Source organism: Lipomyces japonicus (assembly GCF_038497905.1).
Source record: "Lipomyces japonicus strain CBS 7319 unplaced genomic scaffold V1514scaffold_7, whole genome shotgun sequence".
Lineage (NCBI taxonomy): Eukaryota > Fungi > Ascomycota > Lipomycetes > Lipomycetales > Lipomycetaceae > Lipomyces > Lipomyces japonicus.
Window position 1 is genome coordinate 357,813 of NW_027117819.1, and position 12,219 is coordinate 370,031.

At 40.6% G+C, this 12,219-nt stretch overlaps 5 protein-coding genes across 5 annotated transcripts; 3 read left to right on the forward strand and 2 right to left on the reverse strand.

Moving 5' to 3' along the window:
- The first annotated feature begins 148 nt into the window (after window positions 1-148).
- V1514DRAFT_290361 (fungal-specific transcription factor domain-containing protein) lies at window positions 149-3,476 on the forward strand. Its single transcript, XM_066925299.1, has 6 exons — window positions 149-264; window positions 319-334; window positions 393-428; window positions 495-562; window positions 624-1,523; window positions 1,572-3,476. The coding sequence occupies exons 1-6, from the start codon at window positions 173-175 to the stop codon at window positions 3,343-3,345; spliced, it is 2,886 nt and encodes a 961-aa protein (XP_066785081.1). The 5' UTR covers window positions 149-172; the 3' UTR covers window positions 3,346-3,476.
- V1514DRAFT_326677 (Cys/Met metabolism PLP-dependent enzyme-domain-containing protein) lies at window positions 3,402-5,036 on the reverse strand. The gene is made up of 2 exons (XM_066926843.1): window positions 4,713-5,036; window positions 3,402-4,653 (listed from the first exon to the last, which is right to left on the reverse strand). The coding sequence occupies exons 1-2, from the start codon at window positions 4,975-4,977 to the stop codon at window positions 3,656-3,658; spliced, it is 1,263 nt and encodes a 420-aa protein (XP_066785082.1). The 5' UTR covers window positions 4,978-5,036; the 3' UTR covers window positions 3,402-3,655.
- A 160-nt stretch (window positions 5,037-5,196) lies between these two features.
- V1514DRAFT_326679 (exonuclease V) lies at window positions 5,197-7,417 on the forward strand. The gene is made up of 2 exons (XM_066926844.1): window positions 5,197-5,607; window positions 5,664-7,417. The coding sequence occupies exons 1-2, from the start codon at window positions 5,404-5,406 to the stop codon at window positions 7,341-7,343; spliced, it is 1,884 nt and encodes a 627-aa protein (XP_066785083.1). The 5' UTR covers window positions 5,197-5,403; the 3' UTR covers window positions 7,344-7,417.
- Window positions 7,404-9,853, reverse strand: V1514DRAFT_326680 (spindle assembly checkpoint component Mad1). The gene is made up of 3 exons (XM_066926845.1): window positions 9,621-9,853; window positions 8,171-9,551; window positions 7,404-8,103 (listed from the first exon to the last, which is right to left on the reverse strand). Exons 1-3 carry the CDS (start codon window positions 9,735-9,737, stop codon window positions 7,466-7,468), a joined length of 2,136 nt encoding a protein of 711 aa, XP_066785084.1. The 5' UTR covers window positions 9,738-9,853; the 3' UTR covers window positions 7,404-7,465.
- Window positions 9,854-9,889: 36 nt separating this feature from the next.
- V1514DRAFT_326681 (Adaptor protein complex sigma subunit) lies at window positions 9,890-10,842 on the forward strand. The gene is made up of 4 exons (XM_066926846.1): window positions 9,890-10,036; window positions 10,134-10,217; window positions 10,276-10,449; window positions 10,533-10,842. The coding sequence occupies exons 1-4, from the start codon at window positions 9,965-9,967 to the stop codon at window positions 10,632-10,634; spliced, it is 432 nt and encodes a 143-aa protein (XP_066785085.1). The 5' UTR covers window positions 9,890-9,964; the 3' UTR covers window positions 10,635-10,842.
- The last annotated feature ends 1,377 nt before the right edge of the window (window positions 10,843-12,219 follow it).

Here is a 12,219-nt window from a genome sequence, read left to right on the forward strand (position 1 = left end):
TTTCTGAGTCAACATGGAAAATAGACTTTTGCTTTGCATGTGATCGGCTCGAAGGCGGAAGGAGCATAATATACCCTAACCCGAGCTGGCTGAGCCGTTTTTCGAGCATTAATTCTCCAGATTTTGTAGTTCTGGCCATTTTGCTTCACTAGGTTCAGAATCACTTTATAATATGGCGGACGACTCTAGTCAGGAGGACTCCTCTTCTGCCCGGAAACACCACGTCAGCTATCGTCGGGCTAGAGCTGCTCGTGCTTGTGAAGTGTATGTGCAAATCTTTGTCGCTGTTATTGTTTGATCTAAACTAACACCTTCCAGCTGTCATTCGCGAAAGGTGTGCAAATTTAAACTACAGAATCTCTATAAATTTGATTAATTTTTTTTGTTTTTAGGTTCGGTGTGATGTTACAAATAGAATGCCTTGCACAGTATGGTTTTGTATTTTTTTTTTTGGGTATTGCGCGTTTCTTGTTTATGCCTAACACTATACATAGAACTGCATCGCGTTTGGTTGTGAATGCAAAATTCCAAGCTTTAGGCGTCGTAAGGCAAACGAAAAATTGTGAGCTGGTTTGACATTTTTAATTTGTCGTTTTCTTTGGTTTCTGATTGTATATGAGTAGACCCAAGGAATCAACTGATGAGAAACCGTCGGCGGCTTCGACTGGGAACAACAGCAGTCCTCCTCTTGATAGTAGTAAACGCAGAAGTCACAGTGTTTCGAGCAATCACGCCTCATCTTCCGAGGGCGAGAATGATGCAGACTCATTCAGTCCCAACAAGGTTCAGAAAACTGATGAACGGCTGAACGGTTCAAAAACTCAAAATTTGAATTTAGATTCCAAGTCAGAAGGCCATCGTATTGCCTCTAACGAAGATACTGAAGCTTGGGTTCATCTTCTTTCAAGCTCTGTCGAAGGTAATCGCTCTGTACGAAGGTCGGGTCGGGTCGCATACCTTGGTTCCTCATCAAACTTGAGCTTGTTAGTTCAATCCAAAGCTGGTAATACGGAAGTGTGTCATTACCCGTTACCGGATGAACTTCGAGTGGGTGCATCAAGGCTCAATGAATTAGACAAGGAAGAGATCGAGATTCTGCACCGGCGTGGTGCATTTTTACTTCCGCCCCGAGACATTTGTGATGAACTTGTTGAGTGCTTTTTTGATAAGATTCATCCGATTGTGCCATTGATCAATCGAACACAATTCATGAGCAGGTATAATGACTCTAAAAACCCGCCTTCGTTATTACTATTGCAGTCTATTCTTTTGGCTGGAACTCGTGTTTGCAAGAACCCGGCTTTGTTAGATCAAAATGGGTCTGCTGATTTGGCGAGTCTAACATTATACAAACGTGCCAAAGCTTTGTATGACGCGAACTATGAAGATGATCGGATTTCGATCGTGCAGTCTTTGACTTTGCTGGGATGGTGGTGGGAAGGTCCTGAAGACGTCACCAAAAACGTGTTTTACTGGACACGTGTAGCGCTTTGCGTTGCTCAAGGATTTGGCTTACATCGAAGGTGAGATCACTTGAGACATTATTGGTTCATACGATTCTAACAATGTAGCGTTGAAAATTCACAGCTTAGTATCGTCGACAAACGATTATGGAAAAGATTATGGTGGGTTCTTTTCAGTCGGGATCGACAAGTTGCTATTGCACTTGGCAGACCGGTTTTGATAAACACAGACGACACCGACGTTCCCATGTTGACAGAGGAAGATTTCATTGAAGAAGAAGGAGCGGGACCGTATGAATATCCTCCTTGCAAGTTACATGTTCAGTATTTTATTCAGTCGCTTAAACTGTCAGAGATTATGGGCTTAGTTCTTCGCCAACAATTTTCAGTTGCTTCTGAGACATCAAGAGTCGCAAACCGTGGTCCTGATATCACACATTCTGATATGGCATTAGGTGCCTGGATGAGTAATCTTCCTGTGGATTTGCGTTATTATGTGAATGACAAGTCACGGCACAACTTTTTCAAAGCTTTGATTCATCTACAATATTACACAATTTTATGTCTTCTTCATCGAACAAACATGTCCCAAACCAGGCAAACGCCGAACGTTGTTGGAAATAGCTATCTAAAGTCGTATCCATCACGAAGCATTGCTTTTCAGGCAGCTCATATGATTTCTCGCATTGTTCATAACATGTCTTTGGCGAATGAACTGAGAGACGCCCCCGCATTCACAGTGTATACTATTTTTTCTGCGATGATTATGTTAGTTTATCAAACCAAGTCCCAATCTCAACAGATTGTCGACAGTGCTCAGAAGTCTCTTGATGTGTGCATGGCAGCTCTTGCAGAGGTTGGAAAGTCTTGGATGGTTGGGAAAATGATTTTGCGGTTGTTTGAAAAAATTAATCAGAGTAAGAGAATGAAGGATCGGATATTTAGAGCAGTTAATCCTCGCCAACAGCATCAACAGCAAGTTAATATCAGGCCTCCAGGTAACGATTTAAATAACGATCCTAGCATTGACGAAGGAATATTTCCTGGTTCAATAGAAAAATCTATATTTTATCAAAATTCACGATCAGCCACACCTACCGGTACAAATTCATCCAGCGTTTTTTCTCAATCTCAATCTGATCTTGGCTCGACCGTACAACCTGAACCGCTAGCGCCCCCAGCAATTCCACACCAGCGTCGTCATAATGAGGATTCATATTTTCCGCCACAGCCACACTCTGCCAGAAGCACTGCACCGCCTACTCCTGGCCAGTTTGCAGCAAGTTTCTCGATCCCGGGTACTCCGCCGGATTTTTTTTTGGTGACACAATCACCTCCTATATCGCAAACTTTTGTGGAGAATTTCCAGCCATCCCAGCTGTTCCCGGAGGACGAAATCAAAGCACTAACAGCGGAATATTTGCAAGTCCATCAAAATACAAGCATAGATGTTGACGGAACGAAGAAAAACGTCGACTGGAGTTCAGCGGAGGCTGCACTTGTCGCAGCAGCAGCAACAGCAGCGGCGGCAGCGGCGGCGGCGGCGGGTGGCTCTACTGAAACACCACCCGGTGCAGGTAAAGGTATTGCACCTTCTTTAAGCAAACCTACGCCTTCAATACCATCGTCAGCTCCTGTTTTTTTTCCTGACCTTGAAGTTGAACCAAACTCCCCAGAAGAGAATAATCATTCGACGACAGGTAGTACAACTGAGAATGATGGTTCGGTTCCATCTGGAAATGACTCCAAATTGCACAACGTTCCGAATTCACTGAACATTGGTGACTGGTATAATTTTTTAGCGAGTAATACGGCCGGGGAAGCGTTTAATGAAGAGTTTGCTGAATTGGCTCAATCTTCAGGATTTTCGCTTCCATTTTAGTAAACCAAATTTGGTGTGATTGTATTTTTGCTCTTTCGGTTTTGGTTTTCGGTTTTTTTTTTTTTTGTACGGTGTTTTTTTTGTTTATTGTGTTTTACGTTGTTATTATGGTTGTAATATCAACGCGTAGGGGTTTTTTTTTTCAGGTTGGTTTTGTTTTTTACAATCAAGTTGGCGTATCGGAAACTAATGCTTATGTATATATGGTTTATGGAATCATTATAAAAAAATGTATCATACTCTTCATATATTGTAAAATCATTATTATATATGTAACCATTTAATTTAAAACAAAACATCCCATTCCTATTCATTTTTCACTGTGTTTAATAGCTCCGGCTTGCACCAACGCAGTTTTCAAGTCGTCGACCAGGTCTGTTGCATCTTCGATTCCAACGCAAAGTCTAATTAAATCTTCCGGAAACGCACGTTCGGCGCGAATCTTTGGATCGATTGATGCATGGGACATTTTGCAAGGCATGGAAATTAACGAGTTGACGCATCCGAACGAGACCGAGATGCCCCATAGTCGGGCGTTCTCGACAATGCGCTCGGAAATTTCGACACTGCCGGTTTCGAACGACAACACAGCGCCAGCGCCATGCGCCATGGACCAATGCAGGTCATACTGCGGATGAGATTTAAGTCCCGGGTATCTGACTTTAAACCCAGCGTCTTCCAAAAACTCGGCCACGATCTGCGCGTTGTTCTGTGCCTTCTCAAACCGGATAGCCAATGTCTTGATGCCTCGGAGTAACAGCCACGAATCAAACGGGGCAATACCACATCCGGTTGCATTCACAACAAAAAACAACCTCTCACCAAGTTTTTCATCGTTAACCGCAATCACGCCGGCCATAAGATCGTGATGGCCACTCAGGAACTTGGTGGCTGATTCGTATACAATGTCAACGCCAAAGTCAAGCGGATTCTGAGCCATGGGCGACAGCATCGTGTTGTCGACCGCCACGATTGCAGCTGGGACGGTCTGCTTAACGATTTGCGTAATCTTAGGAATGTCGCAAATCTTGATCAGCGGGTTTGTCGGGCTCTCAAGCAAAACTAGCGCAGTTTTCTCTGTCAGCTTCTCAATAACGGCCGAAACTTTGGTAGTGTCGACGTGATGAACCGTAATTTCGCCGTTCGTGGCAAGGTATTTTAGTAAACGGTTGGTGCCGCCGTATAAATCGTCACCGGCAATAACTTCGTCGCCGGGCTTAAGTAGCCGGGCGATAACGTCCATTGCACTCATGCCACTGGCTACTGCAAGCACTCTGTTTGCATTCATAATCTTTGCCAAATGACGTTCTGCAAGGACCAGGTCAGAAACTGATTCAAAGAAAAAAAAAACATTTTGGAAGTCTTACCGAGATGAGTTCGAGTGGGGTTTCCACTACGGGTATAGTCATATTCACCCATTTCCGATCCAGACGCCTGCTTGAATGTGGCAGTCTGATAAATAGGAACGGAACTTGAACGATACTGGTCATTGGACTCCGTGTATACAATCTCGGTCTCAAGTTTATAACGACGAGTCACTTGAGGCCGCGGAGTTGATGGCGCTGGTGATGGAGGCAAGATCGACGATGATGCCGTCAAATCTGCAGAAATTGAAGATGCTGGATTAGACATGTTCTTCTATCAATTCTTGTTAATGTACAATGGGAGAATGTAATTTTTCGAGCGTTCCCCAAAAATTACTACTGAATAATAGTTGTGTATCTTGAAAATGACGAATATTTCGTGACATGGCAAATTGAGTTTACGCTAATGCAAATATTTCTTAATGTGGAGTAGCGCAAAACTATAAAAATAAATTCACTTTACGACAATAAATCATTACGATGATATCCCATATTCTATAACGTCGTTAGTTATGGAACTGTAACACGTCGAAGCGCAGAAAAAAAGTTGGCTTTTAAAGATTTGATCACTGAGAATATAGCTTTGTATGACACCTTGATTGCATGTCCCAGCTTGATAACACAAACAGATCAGAGCGGTCGGACGACGAATCATACGGCTGGCTATCATCCTGGGATTCTGATTCGTTCGATAATGAGTTTGCAAATACAGCCACGGCTGATTTGTCGTCATCATCTCGCTCGTCAGATGCGACCGACGAAATTAATAATAGTTCCAACTTTAAGGCGGTCGATTTGTTTCGCCACCGGTTGGCGAAGCGGTCAGGCACGGAGGACAGCACTGACGCCGGGGTTGAGGACCATCCTGACTCAGTTACGGTCGGCTTCCAAGGTTCATGTACGAGTTGTCATAATGGTGATATTTTAATGAGCTAAACTGATTGCTTATACTAGACAGTCGGCGGTGATGGCACACCAGATGATGTTATAATAGGCCATGGCCATGCAGATGGATTAAAGTATAAAACGTCTCCATTAGGGCCAATTGAGTCTTTGAATCATGGCTCAGACATTGCTGAGACTGATCAAAGAGATGCAGAAGGGCATTACGAGCGACTTCGATTAAAGAGTCAAGAAAAAGATGTGCATCAAGAAGAAGAGCAAGATACAGAAAATGTCAGCAAATTAAGTCATAATTTTGAGGTGCAAATCGAAGTCACGTCTCATGCAGTTAATAGAAAAAGGTCTAGGACGACGAGTTCATCGAAATCTGAAGTAATTCCATATCTTAAATCAAATGGGATACCATCAAAGCCATTGGAAGAAGAGGAGAAAAAGAACATGCTTCCGCTTTTATTTTCTGATGCTCCATTGCTTAAAGATTCAATGCTAAAGACATACAAAAAGGGATGGAGGTTAAATGTTACCGACCTTGTTGGACCGTCGTATTGCGAATTGCAATATTTTTACAAGTACTATAAAAAGGACTTTACCCCTACTGCCGTCATGGTTAAAGGCACGAAAATTCACAAAAAGTTAGAAAAGGACTACATGGTTCCGATGATGGTTCCAGAAGAAGGTATGACCAAGGAAGATGTAAAGGCGTCTGAACTAGTGAGCATGCTCGTCTCGCTGCAGAGTCTCACTCAAGCTGCATCACTTGGTCCGAACGAGGAGGCTATTGTTCGGGAGTTTAAAGTGTTTGGATATATTGATAACATTTATATTTCTGGAATTATTGATGACTTGTCATTTATGCCGCATCGTCCAAAACCTGATAATGTTGGGTACTTAGATTATGAAGACCAATCGCCAGTATCTTCAGTCGCGCCACGACGTCTCAAGACGTATCAGAGGTATTTGACATCATATTTTCAAAAACCTAAAAATTTGGAAGGCTTGAACGAAAGCTTTCGGTCAGATGTAGTACCAAGGGAACGGGTATTTGGTGACCGGCAAATAAGAATTGCTGATAGTAAAACACGACGTGACAAGTCTATTCCCGGAGAATCTCAGCGCAAGTCAACTTACTATCAATTAATGATGTATTACCGTTTGTTTAAAAATCTTGTACATGGAGAATTTGATTTTGACCGATGGTCAGCACACATGAGAATAAATCCAGATGCGAAGTTGTCTAATGTTTTTCAAACCGAATTTTTAAAGCAAGACTCGGTGACTCAAATTTTTGATATGGAACTTCAGGCTACCGAGTGGAACGACAATACAGAATATTTTGAACTTTTGTTTAATATCAAAACTCTTCGTGATCTCTGGAACGTGCTCAAGTTTAAGTTTGCGGAATTTAGAGGTCAGATTAGTGATCAGTTAACGGTCGTGTACATATGGCAAGGCGACTCAGAAATATTTGGAGGTATTGATTATTCATATAAGAAAGAAGATGTGGATCAATTTTTGCAAGATGTTTTATCATATTGGAGAGCCGAACGGAACCCAAAAGGTGTTGAAGTTGAAGAAGCATTTAAATGTCGAACATGCGTGTTTGCTGATCAATGTCTTTGGCGTAACGAAAAGATTAGAGAGAGCACGTTGCGATATCGCGAGAAGTTTAGAAAAACTTACAAATATGACAAGCCACCAGGTCAGCTTGTTGTTGAAAAATCAGTTAATTAAGCATTGACGTTATTGTATAAATGAAAAGGTAATACGATATTAATGATTTTTTTTATGAAAATTATGATTTCAATAATATTTTTTATAAACTATTATTCATTGCAATCAATTAAATGAATATCCTAAAATCGTGCCGCTTTGGTAGTCCTGTCATATAATTCTAAATTCAAAGCGGCAAGAAAGCATGGTATCTCCCGCCTTTCCTTAATCCAAAACGTAATCAAATTAGAACATTCTCGTTCAAACGGGCTGTTTTCTTTTCCGGAATGTTTCATCGTGCCAGCTTCAGGGTCGAACGTGAATGACTCTTCGTCATTAGAAGCAAACATTGAAGTTGCTCGAACTTTGTTGTTGGGAAGAAAATCAAGTTTGTATCCCAGTAAGGAATACACAGCTTCTCTAAACTCTGTCGACTTGGCAGACCAAATCTCTTTTAACCGTTTCATTCTCTTTTCCTTTTCCGAAACTTCAACTTCCATTTCTTTGATTTCGAGTCTTAGTCGATCCAATGAGCTAATTGACACCACCTGACCAATATCATCTCGTCTTTGTTCAAGTTGCGCTAACAATGAGTTATTCTCTTGTTTTAGCACTTCAAGCAATTGCTTCTTTACCAACTGGTCTCGCGAAGCAGGATTATCTCTTAGTTCTAAAACCCTAGTTTGAGCTGTCTTGGAACTTTCTAACGTTGCTATTTGCTTTTCAAGACCTGCTATTTCTTTTCTAGTACTCTCTTCCTTTTTTATTAAAGCAGTATGATCTATAAAAATTCACGTCAGTTTTAAACAAATCATTTTTTTTTTTTTTGAGTAAATCTTTAGACATACCATCCTGCAACTTGCGATTCCGTCGCAGCAGTTCACCTATTCTCTCTTCATCTGCTACTTCTTGTTGTGGTTCTTGTTTCCGCTTCTTTATATTAATGCTTGTCTTGCCTAGCTTTTCGGCCTCTTTTAATTCCGAAGTCAACTTCAAGATTTCGGATTTTAAATTTTCATGCAAAGATTCTAATTGTTCTATCCTGTTTGCCTTTTGTTGATCATAATTTCCTTGCATAAACATGGTTTCCTCGCTATCATATGTTTTCAATTGATCACGTAAAAAATCTGATTCTTTAAGCGCCAAGTTCTTTTGACGTTCTACCCTGGCTAATAACTTATTGGACGTGTTGAGTTCATTTTGCAATTCGTTTATTCGTTGTTCGAATTGTTGAATATCTTTTTCATCTTGTTGCAGGCCATGTGATCTGGCAGCCAATTCAGCTTCCAATCGGCCGACCTTGTCCAAAAGAGCGACCCTTTCTGTGCGTTCTTGAGCCAGTGCCCTAACAACATCTTCAGGGGTGTTAAAGTTATCATCAGATTCCAAAAATTTGATCCACCGTAAGTTGGCTTCTCTCAATGTGGCTGCCTCGAGCTCGGCATCTGCGACTTGCCGTCGAAGGTCTTCCATAAGTTTGAGCCTGGCTTCAAGCAGCGTTTTCTCCTCGCTCACAAACTTAAATTTCTTATGATCTTGCCGTAGTTGATTAAGTTCTGGAGTTACAATATGAAGTTGATTTTCTAATGATTTTGAATGAGCAATTTGCTCGGAAAGTTGGCGTTCAATATTCTCCAGCCCAGCCAGATCTTCAGCTTTCTCTTTTAAAGTCTTGTTCTCGGCAGTCAGCTTTTCAACTAATTCAGATTGTTCATTCAACTTTAGAAGCCGGTCATGAGACGTGGAATTAACACTATCCAGCTGAGCAGTGAGTTCAGAAACAGTAGTACTTAGCGTTTTGTTTTTCAATGCAAATTCATCAGTCACTCGTTGTGACCGTGAACGGAGCGATCGCGAGTTGGATTCAGCCTCGACTTTTTTTTCCAATGCATCTTGAAGTTCCAACCTCAGTGATCGAGTTGTTTTATCTGAATCAGTTTTTTGTTGCACCGACTGTTCTTTCACCTTGTTGAGTTCTTCCGCTGCTTCCCTATGTTTATCAAACAAATACTGTTGATCTTTTTCCAATGCATCTGCGCGCTGTCCTTCTTCGTTGATCTTTTGTTCTAATTCTCTAACATTTTGCTCGAATCTTAATTTTTCTCGTTCACGTTCATCACGCAGGGCTGAGATGTCATATTTTAAGGCATGGTTCTCTGCTCTGAGCGTATCAATCTCAGCCACGCCGTCAGTCGAAGTTTGTGGTGGAAACAATGCCCTTGTCACAGGCTAGCAATATGTATTAGCATTTAATAACAATATTTTTTTTTTTTTGATTGAAAATTGCCAGTTACAAACCTTTGGAGCATGCAAAGATAGAGGAGTAAATGAAGACCGCCGCGGAATTGGGATCGAACTGCCTCCGCCCGCCAAACCTGTTGATGAATGAAGAGGCGTGGTAATAGACTTCCTCATTGTCCAAAGCCTCTAATTCAGCACGGATGTCAATATGTAGTCGTTGTGTGTAATTGTGTATGGTTGTAGTTTTGTTTTGTTTATGGTTTAAAAACAAGTTACCAGCGCGCGGCTTCCCCCGGTTGCCGGTAAATGTCAATTTCAGATTCCAAATTCCAAATTCCAAATTCCAAAAGCAGCAGGGTCAAATGCTTACTTTTTGAGGACTCCGCAACACTTAGAATAAAATGCTGCAATTCATATTAGTTCAAAATCGTCAAGGCAAAACTCGGCTAGCCAAATACTATGCACCATACAGTGTGAGTTGCGAATCGTTCCGGCGCACTTGTGGAACTTCAATTAGATCATTAAACATGCTTGAACTAACTTTCTTATTTTTAAAATTTTTTTTAAAAGGATGATGAGAAATTAAAATTAAAGGGTGAAGTTCATAGACTAGTTGCACCACGAGACCAGAAATATCAATCCAACTTTGTGGAGGCAAGTCAATTTGATGACTTACTCTTACTATAGGCAACTTATTAATTCTATTTGGCAGTTCCGAAATTTCAAGATTGTTTATCGACGCTATGCCGGGCTATTTTTCTGCGTGTGCACTGATTCAAGTGATAATGAGCTGGCATACCTAGAAGCAATTCATTTTTTCGTCGAAGTTCTCGATACCTTCTTTGGCAACGTATGCGAACTTGATTTAGTATTTAATTTCTACAAGGTGAGTTTTAACTTGATTGCAGAGACTTAAAATCTTTGTTATAGGTATGAAATTTACAGAGAGTTAATTATGTATGCGAATAGGTATATGCTATTCTCGATGAAATATTCCTGGCAGGCGAAATCGAAGAGACGTCGAAACCAAGGGTACTCAACCGGCTAGAGTTCCTCGACAGACTAGAATAAATGCGCATTTCTTTTTTTTTTTTTGTTTCGTTCAACTTGTATATAGCTTTCTGGTCATATTTTTTTTATTGGTGTTCTTGTTGTGCTTGTTGGTGGTTAATATATGTATTTGGTTCATTTCACGTTTTTCAAGAAATTAGAGCTTGTAAATACTCAATTGATTAATTTAAATTTATATCTGAATAATATATCTGTCTTAATATAAAATTATTTGTTATGCATATCAGCAGATGGATTAGATTTACGATCAAAGGACATGAAATAGGGGGTGAGATCAAACAATGCCGACACTCCTTGCACGAATGTTGGTGTTCGGTACAGTCTATTGAGCGCTTTGCTGGTGTAAGAATCTAAGCCATTCAATCAAAAATGTTTGTCGTGGGATTAAAGAGTACGTTTTATTATTCTTAAGGTGATATATGTGCAAATCTGAAATCTGCATTATGTTTTTTCCATTAATTCATCGCCTCAATGAAGTGTCCAAAAAACAAATTTCGCATGGCTTCCTTATCGCAATTAATTAAAGGTTAACTGCAACAGAACATGTATGTATGAGACGGGAACGAAAAAGCGAGATTGTTTCGGTGGTTGCAGTACGCTTTCTCAAAAGCATTTCAAAATAAATTTCAAACAATTCGTATTTCCTCTTATAGTCCGCAGAGAACCATAAAAAATAAAAAAAAATCAAGCAGTTGGGGTATTAAAAAAATTCTATTGATACTTCACATCTCGGTTCACATCCTGTCGCAGTCCCCAGACTCCCTTCCGCTTGAGAGTTTTTCAAAAAAAAAAAAAAAAACTTGGTATAATTTAAATCGGGTGCTATCTATATATTTACTGTGAATGTAAAAAAAAAAGAAAGACTGCTTCATGGCATTGCTCATCGCAACAATGAATGCTTGCATACATATTGATGACGTATAAGCAGAGCTATATGTATGCGAATCATGTGCGCGCTCCCGAGCGTCTTACAATTCCCACCTACAATAAGTTCCCGATCTAAAAAACATCTTTATTCCATCCTCCTCCACTACCACCACCGTTTCACAAACACGTCCTGATTCTGATCGGTACGTAAGGAGCGATTTTCGACAGTCCATTCTTTATTACAGAACAGCTTATCATCTGGATCAACCAACGTCGAAAGAAGGAATTTCGCCAAAAGAAGAAAAGACATCACCATGCGGAGTGACTGTCACGATGAAGTAAAAAAACGTTTGTGCAGAGTATGAAGCGTAGGAAATAACTTCCGACAAGATCGAACGGTAAGAACTCGAATTTTCCGGAACTATTAAAGTTTATTGCGAACCGCACGACACACTCAGCTATATTGTTCGTCAAAAGTTGAAAGAGCAGTCGAAGTAGAGAAATACCTTGGATTAGTCAGTAATGATTGTCGTATTCGCAGTAAAACGATTAACATTTAAAATGGCTCGAATTATTTTCGTTCCTGACTTGCCCGGTGACGGAAAGATGAAAGTCAAAGGCGGAACTGTAAAGGATAAGCGTCGTTGGGTGTCAACTTTCCGCTGAAACCTTTTGCCTTCATTTCACGTGGATGCTCGTCTGAAAAAGCTGTTCATAC

Coding starts and splice junctions, on each gene's coding strand:
- V1514DRAFT_290361 (XM_066925299.1), top strand. CDS start 173: ATGGCGGACGACTCTAGTCAGGAGGACTCCTCTTCTGCCCGGAAACAC. Junction 563..623: donor CGTAAGGCAAACGAAAAATT/GTGAGCTGGTTT, acceptor GTATATGAGTAG/ACCCAAGGAATCAACTGATG. Junction 1,524..1,571: donor GGATTTGGCTTACATCGAAG/GTGAGATCACTT, acceptor CTAACAATGTAG/CGTTGAAAATTCACAGCTTA.
- V1514DRAFT_326677 (XM_066926843.1), bottom strand. CDS start 4,977: ATGTCTAATCCAGCATCTTCAATTTCTGCAGATTTGACGGCATCATCG. Junction 4,654..4,712: donor CCCCACTCGAACTCATCTCG/GTAAGACTTCCA, acceptor TGGTCCTTGCAG/AACGTCATTTGGCAAAGATT.
- V1514DRAFT_326679 (XM_066926844.1), top strand. CDS start 5,404: ATGAGTTTGCAAATACAGCCACGGCTGATTTGTCGTCATCATCTCGCT. Junction 5,608..5,663: donor GGTCGGCTTCCAAGGTTCAT/GTACGAGTTGTC, acceptor TGCTTATACTAG/ACAGTCGGCGGTGATGGCAC.
- V1514DRAFT_326680 (XM_066926845.1), bottom strand. CDS start 9,737: ATGAGGAAGTCTATTACCACGCCTCTTCATTCATCAACAGGTTTGGCG. Junction 9,552..9,620: donor TATCTTTGCATGCTCCAAAG/GTTTGTAACTGG, acceptor ACATATTGCTAG/CCTGTGACAAGGGCATTGTT. Junction 8,104..8,170: donor GAATCGCAAGTTGCAGGATG/GTATGTCTAAAG, acceptor GAATTTTTATAG/ATCATACTGCTTTAATAAAA.
- V1514DRAFT_326681 (XM_066926846.1), top strand. CDS start 9,965: ATGCTGCAATTCATATTAGTTCAAAATCGTCAAGGCAAAACTCGGCTA. Junction 10,037..10,133: donor AATACTATGCACCATACAGT/GTGAGTTGCGAA, acceptor TTTTTTTAAAAG/GATGATGAGAAATTAAAATT. Junction 10,450..10,532: donor TAGTATTTAATTTCTACAAG/GTGAGTTTTAAC, acceptor GTATGCGAATAG/GTATATGCTATTCTCGATGA.